Here is a 16,625-nt window from a genome sequence, read left to right on the forward strand (position 1 = left end):
ACTTATTACATGTCGGGTAATTAGTTGACGCCTCCCGCCGGTGCTCCCTCTGGTCCGCAAAGGTCGTTATGCCACAACAACATGGGCTCCGAAGTGCGTCGAACACGCCCGAGCGTGATCTTCACAAAGTGTAAGAAAGTGCACCGCAACGAACGCCGCGACGACGACAGCGCCCGGCCGGGTGTGGCAATGCGCCTAACTAAACACTTGATTATTTTGTTAATTAAAACAACCAAATTAATAACAATTTAAAAGAAGGGTTCATGTAAGGGAAATTATGTCTAATTGTCTTATAAGCATATGTTGTGTAATTTGTTTCTAAGTCCAAAACTGGTCGGGTCGGTTTTCCCGCGTTCCACGCGTTTAGGCGCGAGGCCGCCGGGCGGTCTCGCGCTCAGTTAACATCAGGGGCTCTCAGGGGTCGGACGCTCCGCGAACGTCGGGCCAGCACTTCTAGTTTCTCTTCAACATTTCAGCAATACCTAGTGTAAGTTTCTACAAATCTTTCATTCAGCTCGGCGCCGACCCCACTTCCATCGCACGATACTTCGTGCGACTCTTAGCTTAATAATTTATTCCCTACAGGGATCTTTAACTTAACACGTAAGGCCATGTCCAGTTTAAGGACAGCGTAATATTGGCACGCAGTTTTCGGCTCCAGTAGCCAATTAATTGTTATCGTCGAGAATCTTGTGAAATACTGACTAACTTTCGTATTGTAACTTTCTTCATTTTTTAGTGCAATTTGTAACGTGCGTTTTAAGTGACTATCTTGCCATTCATTGAGACTTTACGTGTACGTCGCACGCTGACGTGATTGCGTAATTTTTCGAGACTTTAGTTTTTCGTCGCAGGCTAGACTGCAATCCACCCTGATCACAGGGTTTCCGCTATTCGTTTATTTTTCTACATAATTTGTTGCAACCCCAATTCCGTGACTGTGTACTGACTCTTACCCAGGGGCACGTAGCCACCGCTTCAACCCATTGATTTCACTTTGCAATCTACCCTGGTCGCGCGTATTGTTCGCCCGCATTTATACGTGTGTCACAGCGGTTCGACAACGGACGCGGCCAGTATCGGGACCAATCAGTGTATCAACGTTGAATAAAGTGCAGTGTTTTGTAATTCGTTTATTAATCAATTACAAGGCGTCCTGGGTGGCCTGAACAGCCCAGGTGAATACGGATCCACGGCGCACCCCTGCCAATAGCCACGAGGCCGAACCCCCATTAAAATCCCTGAGATCTTTTCAAGCATTCATATTTAATTTTAAAACATAAACAGGCAGCGGGAGTAGCGTCATAGTAATTTCGTACTAATGGCTTTTCCCTTAATTGAATTATGGGTTCGAACCTCCGGGGTTCCGTACCTTTAAATTTCATTATGTCTATTGGGGTCACGCCCGAGGCGCTCGCCTGACTCATTCCGGCTGGGCAAGGGGCGCGCTCCGAAAACGGGATAAGGTACTGGCGGTGCGGAGCACGGGCTTAACGGCCATGGTCGGTACGACGTCAAACTTCCATGCAAAAACGTTTTACCAGTTACCAGTTGTAGTAGGAATTACAATGCAAGCGATTTCGGCGCCCCCCACAGCTTTGCGCCCAGGGCGTATGCCCCGCTTGCCCCCCCCCCCCTCTTCTAGTTGCCCCTGGTCGTGCGTGTGACATTTCGATTCGGGACAATTGTTACGGCCAGGACGGGCAGCATTATGTATAGGGCTGTGCCGGAATAAATTAATCAGAAATCAGCCGGTATTATCTTGTTCTTTTCAGGCATCCCAAGGGGCCAAAACAGTTCGGTGGCCCTACTGCATCGAACCAATGCCTCTAGCCACATGGCCGAACCTACCCTGAGATTCCGAACAATGCTTCAGTCATTTAAATTCGCATAGAGGTAGCGGGGTTCGCATCAAATACATAACAAAATTTAGATTAATTAATTATATTTGAAAATAAAGTCATGCTGGAGACTGTCTGTCACTTGTTGACTACTCCACTGGCAATTTGCAAGTAAAAACAGGGTGGTAAAGTAGGTTGGTTAAGACTGTGGTTAATTATTGGCGGAAGGCCGCAAGGAACGTTCCAGACATTTAGTAATTGCAGTTTCCCACGGGGAAAACCGCTGCACCCCTACGACGCACCTTCACTATTAAGTGTTGTTTTGCAAATTAAAACTCACTTAATTACTCACAGCAATTTATGATGTGTGGGAACTGTTTGGTGGTGTTAGCATTATGGACGTATCTGGGAAGGCACTTACCGGCGTCGGCGGCTCGCTTGACACGTCATATGCGCTAGGGGTGCGTTCTGTTAGTGGGGTTTAATACTGGCGGGTGGAGGCCGGGCTTTATGACCTTCGGAGGGACGACGACAAGCTTCTGGTACTATATTCTCCAATGCATAGAGAATTAAGTACTCCATTGTCGCAAAAATATTTCAAATTTGTGTCACAATTATATTTTTTGTGTCTTCGTTTTCCTGCCGGTCGTAATTGGCGCTTGCCTATATCTGTGGAAAAGTATCTGACGTTCAAATTGGGCAAGCCTTTATTGGAGGAACTGAAACTATTAAAAATAAAATGTGGATGAGGATTTGTTGTGCCTGTGGGAGAATTCGTATAAAATATTTATCTTAAATTTTACTGTAGAATATAATTATGTTTTTAGGTCAGTTGCTTTTATTATTTTTGTCATTTATTTCTCGAAATGGCAGAATCGGATACCCCGCAAGAACAACAGGAGAACGAATTGCAAGCACTTACGGTGGGTTTACTGACAATGTGTTGCTAGGTTTTTATTAAATTAATTTTCTATATCGTCTACGCGTTGCTGAAATTATCCCTATTAATGTATCATGCATTTTAAATGACATAGATTAGGATTTGTATAACCTAATGGTAATTGGCGCTGTTTTTTTTGTTTCTACCGAGTTAGTAAAGCTAGAACGTAAGATTATAAAAATTGCAACGTTAATGCTGCTGCAGGTAGGCAGTTGTGGTTACTACAGGAAATGGCGGTTTTCACTCTGATTTGCTGTCAAAGCATCATTTTATCAGCAGGTTTGCTGTATATAGTATTGAATACGATACAGTTTATATAATAGGTATATCACAATACCACCAGGTTTAGTGTATTTTGGGATACTACATTTGGATAATTTACTATATTTTCCTATGATTATCCTCTCTGGTATTGTAACGTATTCTTCAGCCCTACCTAGTCTAGTATAGGACATAATAGATACTGAAAAAAAAATCTATCTACTATAATGTATTTTTCCTCAAGAAACATATATTTTTGCTTAACAAACACATGAATTTTCCCGATCCAAAACGCCCTATTCCTGCACTGCACCGCAAAAATGTATGAGTCATAACTACTTAAGCACCGCCTTGTTGGCGACTTCATCAATATACTTACCATATTGTGATGCAAACTTATAAAACTCTTTTTAATGTAGTTGAACTATCCTCTCCAAACCTTTTATTTGGTTCTATTTCTTCAATGAGTGCAAAACCAACCTCACCTAGGAAAAAAAGACTTAACCTTGTCTAATAAATTTTTTCTCACATAAGTTAAGGAAAATATTTAACATATTTTGAATTAACCACACGCAACACCCGTCTCGGTAAATATGTAGTTGAGCGGTATTTGTGAAAAAAAAATGTTAAAAATCCGAAAATACCTTTATTAGACGCTCTTCAACTTCCTCTTTTCATTAAAAGCGGCGAAGGTAAGAAATTCCAAATACTTTAGGAGATATCGCCGTTCTTATTTTGCATACAAGACCTGTGTTTATCATTCTACCGCCGCCATTTTTTTTAATTTGCCGTGTGTTTGTGAATGCCTAATTAATGAAAATGGTCGATTAGGTCAGGTCAGTTACATTATAAATACTTTGAAACTAAGCGTACATTAAAAATAATATGAAATTATTTCAATGGTTCTTTAGTTTTAAAGTATTTATAATGTAACTGACCTGACCTAACAAACCAGAACAAAGGATGAACAGTAACAACTCACGTAAAATTTTTTTGTTACTTATTACTTGCGCAACAATAAAAAATAAAACTTTAAAATTAGAAACGTTAAAAACTCGCCTAAGTTGGAGGCGGTAATTAAACACCGTTTTAAAACAATAAATGAACTAAATAATCACGTATTGGTTCATTTGAATTCTGGCCTATCACGATCAATCACGTGACATCATTATCCAATAAAAAAAATAGATACTCGTAAACAAGAAACAATGCGGAATGCCACATGAATGCACTGGTATAATTGTGATGAAATTTAAAAATTCGATATCTCCTAAAGTATTTGGAATTTCTTATCTCCGCCGCTTTTAATGAAAAGAGGAAGTTGAAGAGCATGTACTAAAGGTATTTTCGGATGTTTAACATTTTTTTTCGCAAATACAGCTCAACTACATATGATGAAATTTAAAATTTCGATATCTCCTAAAGTATTTGGAATTTATTACCTCCGCCGCTTTTAATGAAAAGAGGAAGTTAAAGAGCATAGAATAAAAGTATTTTCGGATTTTTAACATTTTTTTTCGAAAATACCGCCCAACTACATATTTACCCCCCTCTCATCTCAGCAAACAAAATGCACACAAATCCCTGCTATTGAATCACTGAAACCTTTATAATATATATAAAAAAAATCCTTTTAACTCTCCTTTCTGTATTTTCACTATCATGTACTAAGAATTATCCTCTTGTATATATTATGTTTACGCCAAAAATGCTACGTGCCTTTTTACCGAAAAAATTTATTCAATATCGCGAAACACAAACTGTCAGTTTCCTTGTTACCACTACTTTAATCTCAACTGCACAACAATCTCTATATCGAGACTTATTTGAACCTTTTGTTGAGACTTTTTGAACCAAAACTGGGACTTTCTTCCCAAGGCCATTAAAACTGTTTGCAATACTTGCTGGTATATGAATGGTAATATTCATATGTCGTGGCTTTTCCAGAAATAAATAAAATTCTGAAAATTCTTTTCCAAAAACTAGAGACATTCCTGTATATATCCTGAAAACAGTGTCTTTATATTCCTACTAGTTTCTGAGAAATCACAGTTTATAGGTTAAAATACGATACCTATGCATTGATGCAGCCATTGCCATTTTTTAAACATTTTTATATATACATGGAGAAATACAGGATCGACAAATCTAACATTCATAACATTTCATTCCGAGGCTGCGTTTGGTCATGATGGGTATAAATATTACAGGTTTTTTACATTGTGAGAATGGTTGTTTATATTAGGTTAGTTCCATTAAAAATACTTTAAAATGTTGTGGATGGTTGGTTAGGTTAGTATAGATACATTAAAAATACTGTAAAATATTTTTAATGGTTTAGTAATTGCAACGTAGCAGTTCACGCAAGTCCATTCCCAGGCCCGAACAGTTACGATGTTTACCAAAAGTTACCAAGGTTTTTAGATTGCACTAGCATCTTAAGTAGCAAATAAAAATGTTCTTAAAAGATGTCCATATCATCTTTTTTATACTTGAGTGATGGAGAATTAGAGATTAATCGAGCTACATTAAAAATATTTGAAAGTTGTGGATGGTTGAGTAGGTTAGGTTAGCTACATTAAAAATACTGTGCAATCGTGTGGACTGTGGTGTTATGTCAGGATAACTAAATCTTAAATTGATAATTCCTAATAAACCATTAAAATATTTTACAGTGTTTTTAATTTAGTCAATCAACCGTCCACAATGTTAAGTATTTTTAAGGTAGCTAACCTAACCTAACCTAATTGACCATTCACACAATCTGACTGAAGTTCTCCAAAATATAAACACACAGACTCACACGGAAAAGTAAAAAAATGGCGGCGTCCGTATCAATGCACAGGAATTGTAATGTAAGCTATAAACTGTAATTTCTCAGAAATCAGTAGGAATTAATCACCGCTATTTTCAGAGTAAATACAGGAACGTCCCTAGTGTTTGAAAAAAAGGTTTTTTGGAATTTTATTATTAATTTCCGGGATAGTAGCAATGTAAGAATTTGACAGCATGAATTTATATCACAAATTTTGTATTAACATTAGGCAAACTGTTGATCTGAAACTTTTGCCCTTAAGCTTCTAATGGAGCATTAGGGCTGAAGCTTCAGTACAGAATTTGAACCACCTTTATTTCTATGCTTTAAGGTGCCCACCTGTCAGGGGTATATTTGTGTTAGTGAGGCAGGGGATAATAAGTGTGATGCTGGTGCTTCTAGCGCAGCACTAAAAACTGGTGAGCAGTATTCTTGTGAATAGGGCAACTATGAAATTTGAGCAGTAACCATAATATTAGTTGGCGGAGAATTGAAGATAAAGTTGTAATGTTAGTCCCTTGAGTGCTTTCAAGTCTCTTTGCCAGATGTTTCATGTAAAAAAAAAAAATAATCTGAAAATATTTGTTTTAGCCATTTTCACTCTAAAAAATACAGTTAAACAAAACACGGGAACAGAATTACTCATCCGTCTTCAGCAAATTCTTTAGTGCTTTTCATAAATAGATGCCACTTAGATCTCTTAAGCAGTTTTCAAATCGTACAGTTTTATCCAAAGCTCTGCACACCATAATTGTGCAGGTAGGCGTGGTCCTAAACATCTTGTACCAGACATTGCCTGCAGCTGTTTTGTACTGGGGAAAGTGTACACCTCAAAAATAAGATTGCGTTACATTTACAGAGATAACATTTCAACATATAATTTATTTTCTGCGAGCAAGATATGAAGAGAACTGTGTTGTTTATTGGAGTTATATACCTTTGAATATATATACTGTATAGAAGTCGCGAGTGGATAGGATTTACTCTACATTTTTCAGGAGCGTATGATGAGCAGCTTGGGAACTTCACCGCTGCAGTGCGCTGCCGTAACGCCCTGTAGCGTCTTAGTGGTTATTTACACATTAGAGCGCAGCACTGTCGCCCGCTGTCATTCCCGCACCCCCCACCCATCATTCACTGCAGCTCAAGGTCGTTCAACGGGAGGGGGAAGGGGTGTTTGAAGAGTTCGACACTTGTCCGCTAGGGACCACCACAAGTCGATGCCCTAGAGATGGTGGCGATTGCGGCGGTGAATTAAAAAACAAAATGAAAAACTCATTCAACAACTTGCAGTTCATTGAAAAGAGAACAAACAACTAATCAGAACCTATGCCTGACTGCGCTAAACTCTGTCTGATGTAGAAAGGAAAGACAATCATGTGTCTGCACATTGTTCAAGTACTTTTTCATTTTAAGCTGCCAACAAACCAAAAATCTTAAATGCCGGTGAAAATTTATCTTGTATAGATATGTTATATTAAAGATCAGAAAGTAAAGCACATAATAAATAATTAATTTTTTTTTCGCTATGATATTTATTAAAATATTTTCAGTTGTTAAAAATATGTTCAAATGTATGTTAATAACATTTAATGGAAGCAGCTAACCAAATAAATATATGTACTTATAAACCTTATAAGAGAGTAAAGGTCATTTGGCCATAGGTATCTTGCTAACATTTTGAAAGTTATTTCATTCGTCTGTCCGTCAAAAATTAAAGCTTGGTAAGGTTTTGATGGACGGATGGAAGGAATTTTCCGGGTCATCTAATTGGCTGCAGGTCAAGTGATTGACAGACGAATGAGTGACGGATGGATGAGACTGATGATTGTGAGTCCAGCTTTAGGACAATCCATATACACTCTACACAATTTACCATTTTCATCCTACATTTAGGATATTGGACCGGATTGGATTGGAAGGTGTGTAAGGGCCTTGAACCAATCTTCATTAAAGTTGGCAAAATATCGTTTAAAATTATCACTATATTAATTTTCTAAAGTTTGTGAAGCAATTATTAGGTAGTTGTTATGAATGGCACTGTGTCATCAATGACTTGTGATGATTATTTGAAGATACATACTGTGATATTTTTAGGTTGTAAACATTCATAAATATCTAAATATAATAATTCACAGGTAAATATGTACTTGTAATATGAAAGTGCCCTGCAGAAAAAAATATTTATTGTAGATGCTAAAAAAAATTATTTGTTGAATTTACCTTTTAATGAGAGTCAGTTAAGTAAACAAGTATCTTCAGTATTCATCTTATTATATGAAGCTATTTTTATTTTATTTAGACTTCATAAAGCCTTAGTTAATGGCACACCTATTTACCTAGTGTTTTCTTCCTTTATTGCGATCAATTAACTACACTGGGAACACAGATTTGTGATTTAAAATGGGTGAAAAGGTTGTAATAGTGTTCTCCCATAGCTGAATATAATTTATCAATGTTAATTTGTTGAAATGTTACTGAAAGAAAACAGACCGTTAAATTTGAAAATGTGCATGTGGAATGTTGTCTCTTTTCGAAGTAAAACATAGACCATTGATATTGCAGAAAGATTTGAAGTATGATTTTATGGATGAAAGCTGATAATTGGTAGATAGACTCAAAGTGTTAAAAGTATTAAATTTAGCTTGGTGAATGCTTTGTGGAGCAGTTGGGAACATTTTTGTCTTAAAATTTTTTATTTTGTTTTCTAGGCCATATTCTCTCACGACCTACGGGACGTGAGAAAGAGAGCATGGAGTGTGTGGAGCCCCACAGACATAGTGATCACGCTTACGCCCCAGCAAGGTAGCAGCGGCTGTCGCGAGGTCCATGCAACCATTGATCTTCACATTACGTGCTCCGAAAAATATCCAGATGAGTATGTATCCTTTTTTATTTGTTTTCCTGATTACTGAACCGAAAATGATGTATGGAATTAAAATTCTGTATTAAAAATCAGTTTTCAGACCAGTGTGTCATTAATCATGCAGAATAGCGTCTTCTGGGAATTAAGACAAATAATACTAGAATGAAAGGTTAAGTAGGTTAGATCAGCTACAGTAATAATATGTATTTAATATGGTAATTAATATGTATCATATTAAGTATGAAGGGCATATAAGCACCTTCATAGAAGTATCAAAAATTTTGGCTAAATTATTCATTTTGTTATGTACCTACATAAAATGTGTTATACTCAACCAAGTAATTTGTTGTCTATGCTTCATACTTTCGGCGAGCAGTATTAAATCTATGCTGTAAATATAAAATGTTTTCAACTGCCAATGAAAAGTGTTGTCGTAAAATTAGTGTTCATATAAACAGTTAGCAATTTCTTTATTTTATTACTATTTCAAGTACATAGTAAACTTTTCAAAATATGCAATCAAGTTTATGTACATGTAAAGTTTATGTTCAAATAAGTTTGTTAATGAGCATTTAAATTCTATATGCGAAATAAACTAAACTATACGAATTAATAATGTCCTCGGTGATTGGCTAGAAGCTTGATAACATTTCTGAGTCAGTCCATAAATAAAATAATAAAATTCCAAAAATAGTGTTTTTCAGTACTACAGACGTTCCTCTTTTTACCCTGGAAAGTGCGTTAATAAATTCCTACTGGTTTTCAGAAATTGCAGTTTATTGTTTACATTGCAAAGCCTGTGCATTGTTTCGGCTGCTGCATTTTGTGTTTTAATTGCATTGTCGATCCTGTGGTTCTCCATATACAAAAAAATGTATATATATATTTTTTTTTGATTTTGTGATGCAGTGGAAAGTAAATAAAAATAAATACGTGAGTCCCTACTGTGCATCCAAACCTAAGCGTCAATTCTTGATAGGGATGTTTTTTTTAGCAGTATGGAGGTGCAGAGCTCTGACTTATTAAGTGCGTTAGCATGTAATCTGACATAAAAAAAAAGGAATAATTATGTTTGATACACGTAATAATTACTTTTGTTATCAAGTATTGTTTAATATACATAATGACAATTCCTTTTTTATGTCAGGATACGTGCTATTGCATGTAACAAGTCTATGTTTCATGCCTCTATACTGCTAAAAAAAAAATCCCTGTCAAGATTGGATGCATAGGTTTGGATGCACAATAGAGACTTACATTGTATATATATATTTTTAAAATATATTTACCTTCCACTGCATCACAAAATCCAAATCCAAAATATACGTGCAAGTACTTATGTAGCGAGAGCCACAAGATAAAGTTGCTACACTAAAGCACAATGGCGGTGGCCGCATCACTGCAAAGGCTACCTAACATAACCTATTAAATGTATTTTCTCAGACACCAGTATGAATTTACAAAGCTGTTTTCAGGGTAAATAGAGGAATGTCTTAAGTGTTCGAAAAAACTAGTGTTAAATTAAACCGAGTTCGGAATTTTGTTACTTTATTTACAGAAAAACTGCGATGTAAGAATTTTACTAATAAAAATTTTTTTTAAGGTAATTTGTTAACCTTTTTTATGTTTTAAGTGTTCGAATAAACCGGTGTTCAAAAAAACCAATTTCGGAATTTTGTTACTTTATTTACAGAAAAACTGCGACGTAAGAATTTTAATATTAAATTTTTTTTATAGTAACTTGTTAACCTTTTTTAAATTGATTTTAAAATTCTTATTTCTGGAATTATTTCTATAAGAAAACTATTGGTTATTTATTTATAAAAACTACCTAAAAAGTACAAATGAACCTTAAGCTATACCGAGCTGTAGAAATTTTGTATTAAAAATTTGTAACGGTTTATATTTGTAATTTATATGGATGCATCAAAAAGCAACCTTTTTTCAAGATTATTTTTGGGTAAGTATTTTTACATGTTAATTTCAATTTAGATAAAATTTTACAAACACAAAACATCATTCAATGTTTCTAGATAATAAAATTGCTAAGGTGTTATGTCAAATAGGTTGTTACAGTTTGTTATGGAATAAAAAGATTTTCCTTCCTTTTCATTCCAGAGTTTTATTGTCCGAATGACGAAACAATTGAATTCAATCACTTTTAATATTTTTCTCACTCATTCAACACATATATCCGCCTGTCGAGAAATGCTCGCAGCTCGGGCGATGAAAATTAACGAAAACAAACGTAGATTAAGTCTTTCAGTAAAATCTTTCTGTAAGTACAAGAAATCAGTGTGACCTCAAACAGGGCAGCACCCAGCGAAACCAAATTTCGCCACGACCCAAACGCCGACGAAGATGGTCACAATTTCTAATTAGAATGGCCGAATGAAAATATAAAAACAATTAGGTTAACTTAAAACTCGACATGGCTCTGACCACCAACGTTAAATTTTCTATTCAATAATTACTACATATTTGGCGTGGAGCCACCGAACGCGCCCTCGTTGTGCAGCGATCGACAGACCTGAAGTGTGTCCTTCACGCAGGGAGGAGAAGTCACATGACCTCACCGACCAATCACACACCCGCTTCATTCACACTACACATCACAAGCCAATAAGAATACACGACACACCTTAAAAACAGTTTTCTACACACAGAGCCAGGGACTTTACATTCTCTCTCTCCCACATCGTGAGACAGCAGTTATCACTTAGTTCCCACGACCAGTGAGGAATCCCAACTTTTGTCTCTCTCTTACTGGGGAATCACTGTTTCTTTCTCACTTGCACTTTTAGGCCCTTTATGCCTCTCTCTTTCTACACATCACCCCAGACACCGTCCCTTGTTCTAGAACATTATGTAACATCTGCATTCTAATAAAAATGTAATATATAATTATAATACAATATTCAAATTTAAATAAATAATAGAAAAAACTCATTACACATAATATTAGGTAAATCTAAATAGCAAAACAAAGTTGAAATGATAACAGAAGAAACATGATTATTAAATAATTATAAATTCAGAATAAAATATACTGGCAACCTAACCCATTCTTAGTAACAATATTATTAGTATAAACAGCATGTATACTGCAATGCTACAAGGTGATATAATTATTGAAACAGTTTGAGTGAAAAAAACTATTTTCTGTTACCATAATAAAATTGATAAAGTGAAAACAAGGCTCAAACTCAAAAGTTAGATGAAGACAGGGTTTTACGTGGTAGGTTATCCACAGAGGCTTAAGGGGATGGAACCTCCAAGCACATTTGTACAGATTAGGTGTCTAAATGTGACGAGATGAAAACTTGAAACAGAAAATTGTAGTATTTTATTCATATTGCATTAAGGTTTTGGAATACAAAAAAGGACAGAAATGAAAGTTAAAAGCTTGCATATTTCTCGAGTTGTGTTCTTGCACCTTGCATGTCTTGTGTTAGTTTATAAACCCTGCATCATGAATAAAAATGGAAACATTTCTTTATGGAAAGTGTGTAGACAAGCATGGAACTCTGCTGTGTATCAGGCCTCCGACCATACTCCTGGAGAGAAGCAAGGGCCTGTCATCTGAGAAAGTGTCCCAGCTGAGCACGGAACTGAGGACGTTAGCCCAGCAGCTTGTTGGTGAAGTGATGGTGTTTGAATTGGCTCAGCATGTGCAGGTTCGTGGAGTTTTTATTGGCTGAAGCGGCTGCCTGAAGTATTGTGCGTAGTAGAACATTGTGCATGAATAGTTTTTGCTTTTAAGAATTAATGCTGCCGAAAATAACACTTGTTTAAATTTCATACAATTTTAATACCTTATCAAAATTTATTTGGTAATATGAAACTTATATTACCAACAATTGAACCTGAAATGAATTATCTAAGTAAAAATTGAATTTAATAATACATACCCCACTTTCATCCAAACACGTGTGATTTTCAGCAATAAATAAATATCTACAACCTCACTTAGAAATATAACAAATGTATCTCAAAAACAATTTTTAAAAAAACTTTAAAAAATATGTTATTAAACTTAATTCAAACATATGATACATGGTTTACTTCAAAATGTAACCTATAAAACTCACAAACTGACATATTCATCAATAACGTCCAGTATTTAATTTCTTTCATAAAACATAAGTTTGACCTAGAATTACATTTCAGATTGCATCCCTAAAAAAATGTTGAACACATCAGCTTTAATACTTAAAACATATTTCTAATTGAATAATTTTACATCTTTGCATCAAGTTCATATGTGTGTTATAGTTCTCTGATTAATATTTTACATAGAAAACTAGTTGAAAATATACTCTATGGGAAACCTCTAAAATTAAAATGTTTTCACTAGTCGTTATGATTATGAACTTATAAAAACAATCAACAACAGTAAGTTTGTAGCAACATTAGCCATAAACTGTACATACTAAAACTTAACCATTTTAAACATAGAAAATATAACACTCAAAGCGTATAAAAACTGAATTGTGCCACGGACTCGGTCGCAATGCTAGGAGGTACAGGTTAGCAAAGAGAAATAAAAATTATATAGCCTACAGCGTTACGTTTTCATTAATACAGTGATAAGGATAACTAATTTAGGATAATTAAAATAGTAATAATAATAGGCATTCATTAAAATTCCACACAGAATTTTTACATCACTGTTACGAACACGAGAGAGCAGCGGAGCTGGCTAGCAGACCGGACGACCATGTGCAGTCCGCTGACGTAAGGCATGCCACGTGCGTCTGGCCGGATTTCAAGGGTTGTCAACACCTCCCTCCCCCCCTCCGCTCCCCGCACATCGATCTGCCTCTGCGCCGTTATCTTTCGCTGAGCGGCCTTGGGAATTTCACGGGCCGCCGTGTGAGCAAGCGACGCCCCCTTCCTTCTTGACTGTTCGGGTGTCGGGTTGGCCTGGGATGATGCGAAAGTTCGTGAAGGGCAGCGATGACTGAGTTTTGGCGACAGAGTTCGGCGAGGAGAGCGGCGAGAGTTCTGCAATGGGTGCCGCGTGAGTCCTGAGACGAGTTCGGCGACAGTTCCGAGCAGATTCCGATCGAGTTCTGTGACAGTTCCGATAGTTTGGAGAGTTTCCCGTGTGAAGGAAGTGCAACATCTGCGAAGAGGGTGAGAGACTCCTCCCCTCGAGAGTGGCATGACGCGGAGCGACGGGATCGAGAGTGCGACTGAGTGGCGGGAGACCGTGTATGTGAACAGGCGTGAGCGAAGTAAGGGGCAAACCACTGTTGAGCCTAGCTCCAGTGAGGAGTGCGGACTGTGGAACTTGACAGATATTGAGTGACTGAGAAGAAACATTTTTAAATGCGAGTAATTGGTGATTAGGCATTTTTAAGTAAGATTATTTATTACTGATGTAATTATTAGTAATCAATAAAACTGTAATTGGAAAACTTAATTGGGCTATCCCTTATGTACCCAGTAGTTCTCCCCACATAAATCATAACGGTTCTTGCATTGCGTGAATAAATACTGTTCGTTTTCAATAGAGGTTTTAAATTAATAACTTTTCTATTTCATAATTGGAATAATTTTATGCCATTAAGCATAGAATAGTAATAAATTTGATTTTACTAACTCTACTTCACCTCTGATTACATGACCTAACCTAATTCATTATGTATAGTTAGGTACATGTTTATAACATTTTCCTGCTTGCAGTACCATTATTTTACAATCCCAGCAGTTTCTTCAAAAGCAAAAGGCATTCATTTTCAGTTTATAAAATTTCATGTTTTGCTATTTTTTGCTTATAAAATCTTAAAATAAGCTTTAAAATGGAAATATTATTTTTAATTTTTGCTTGGGTTTTTTCGTTAATCAAAGTAACCTGGTCACCTAGTAATTTTAAATATAATTCTTGATTACTTGTTTATAAAAATTTTGTCCATGCAAGAAATTAATAGAATAGAATAAAAATCCTGACAATTTTTATTTTGATAATAACTATTATCTTATATATCTAATTGAGCCAATGATCAGCTGTCCGTGGTTTTATCTGACCAGATATTTTATTTTCCGCACTTAAATGTTATTTATTTTCTGTTAGTTACATTGTACTGCCGTCACCGCGGTCTCGTGTTCGAGATCGGGCGCAGGTCCTAGCGGGGTGGCTGGCTTTCTTAGCGTTTTCTGTTCCGGGAGGGCGCCAGGCTAGCTCGGTGTCTAACCGTGTGATGGTCGTGGGTTCGTTGCCCCAGCGTGGTCCGCTAGAACCGTCGGCGGTGGTGAAATTCGCTTCCTGACTGGGTTGGGTTGTTTAGGTTAAATTACATACACTGTTCTGGTTGTTCTACGGGTCGCACGGGGGGTGCGGGGTGGACTTTTTATTGTTCACGATTGACACTGGTTCATTACATTGGGCGCGAGATTTACTCGGCGGTACATGACTGCCAATGGGGCGTCGGAACACGTAGAAGTTTTGATTACACTATGATTACACTTACACTTGATAAAACGGCACTCTGTGGTGCTTTTAAGTACACGACTACACTGCACACGTTATCTGAGAGGGACACCTGCGTGCCTCTACGTGTGTTTACTTATTAAATCCTCACGCCAGTCGCAGTCGAGGGAGAGCGTTCAATTAGCATCGGCTAATTTCGTAATCTGTAACTTGCGACGCGCGGGCCCACCTGTGCGGACCGCGGCTCGCTACTAAATTAAAACACGTTTAATCTTGAAGGTAGCCTGTGCCTGTGCACTAGGCGATTAAATAAAGTTCTGGGGTGGCGGGAGACGGCCCGTACCGTATACTGCACGGCCCCACGTAATGCTTTGTGTGGGGCGTGTTGAATTGACGCGGCTGGGTTAGTCCCTACACCGGAAAAGGACCGGGCGCACACGGGGAGTATTAAAGAAAAGGTTTTGGTTGTGACTATAATTACCAGATGGATGTTCGGTGAAACAAAGAGATGCTGGCTCCCTGTGGGACGTGCGTCCGTCCCGGTCCGCGAGTCTTGCTGTACTGGCGTGCAGCCCTGGCGCGAGGGGTGGGGTGAGCTCCCTGTCGCGCCAGAGTTTCTAAAGTTCCGTTATTCGTAAAAATCTATATAATTAACTAAATTTAAGTGGCTCTAAATTCACATAATAAAACATAATGATTAATTTAATATCTATATATGTTATAGAATTGACATTTAATAAGTTTGTCTAAAATAAGTTTGAATATTAGAGTCAAGCTGGAGACTGTCTGTTTCTTGAAAACTACTCCAGTGGCGAACGATAATGCTAATTTGGGGTGGTTTGAATTACGTCACACGTTTCACTACTGAAATGAGGCTGAAGGCCGCAAGGGTTGCACTCACAGCTGTTTTAGTAGAAAACTACACGTGAGTGACCCGGGCACTCCTACGTCGCACTTTATTAATTAGGGGCTTTTGTTTGTTTTTGATTACGTTATTATTGTGTGGGGAATTTTGTAGTCACGGGGAGTGCATTGCATGCGTAATTAAAATGGTTCGCTATTCTCTACCTTGGGCTGCGGTCCGCTCACTTGACTCGGGTGGGCCATGGCTAGGGGTGCTTTCCGTTAGCGGAGCCAAGTACTGGCGGGTGCAGGTCGGGCTTTGGGGTGGCCTTCGGCCGTACAATGTCAGTACTCAGTATACATACTATTTTTACAATGCCATTTTTAAGTTAAGTGCAAGTTTATCTATTAACCTTGTTACATTTCAGACCAGCCTGGCAAGGCAGTAAGTCAGTCACAGGTCTGAAAAAAAACTTGAAACAACTATTGATGTGCTTCTGAGCACTGAATAAGATAGAAGTTTTTAGATTCAAAGTTAGTTTCTTGATTGCTAGGTTAAGTTGCCTATTGAAAACAAAATAATTCATCAAAACTTATTTTTATTCTTCACTAAAAAAAATTCC

General features: G+C 37.2%; 1 protein-coding gene across 2 annotated transcripts in view; it reads left to right on the plus strand.

Moving 5' to 3' along the window:
• Positions 1-2,457: 2,457 nt before the first annotated feature.
• Positions 2,458-16,625, plus strand: part of LOC134535770 (eIF-2-alpha kinase GCN2) — a 111,320-nt gene continuing 97,152 nt past the window's right edge. Inside the window, exons 1-3 of one of the 2 annotated variants that reach the window (XM_063375020.1) lie at positions 2,458-2,764; positions 8,569-8,735; positions 12,265-12,400. In XM_063375020.1, coding sequence (XP_063231090.1) covers positions 2,708-2,764; positions 8,569-8,735; positions 12,265-12,400 — 360 coding nt within the window. In that variant the 5' untranslated portion in view covers positions 2,458-2,707. Of the gene's footprint in view, positions 2,899-8,568; positions 8,736-12,264; positions 12,401-16,625 lie in introns of both variants that reach the window. The other variant, XM_063375028.1, reaches the window with a different exon arrangement.

This window comes from Bacillus rossius, chromosome 1, assembly GCF_032445375.1.
Source record: "Bacillus rossius redtenbacheri isolate Brsri chromosome 1, Brsri_v3, whole genome shotgun sequence".
NCBI lineage: Eukaryota > Metazoa > Arthropoda > Insecta > Phasmatodea > Bacillidae > Bacillus > Bacillus rossius.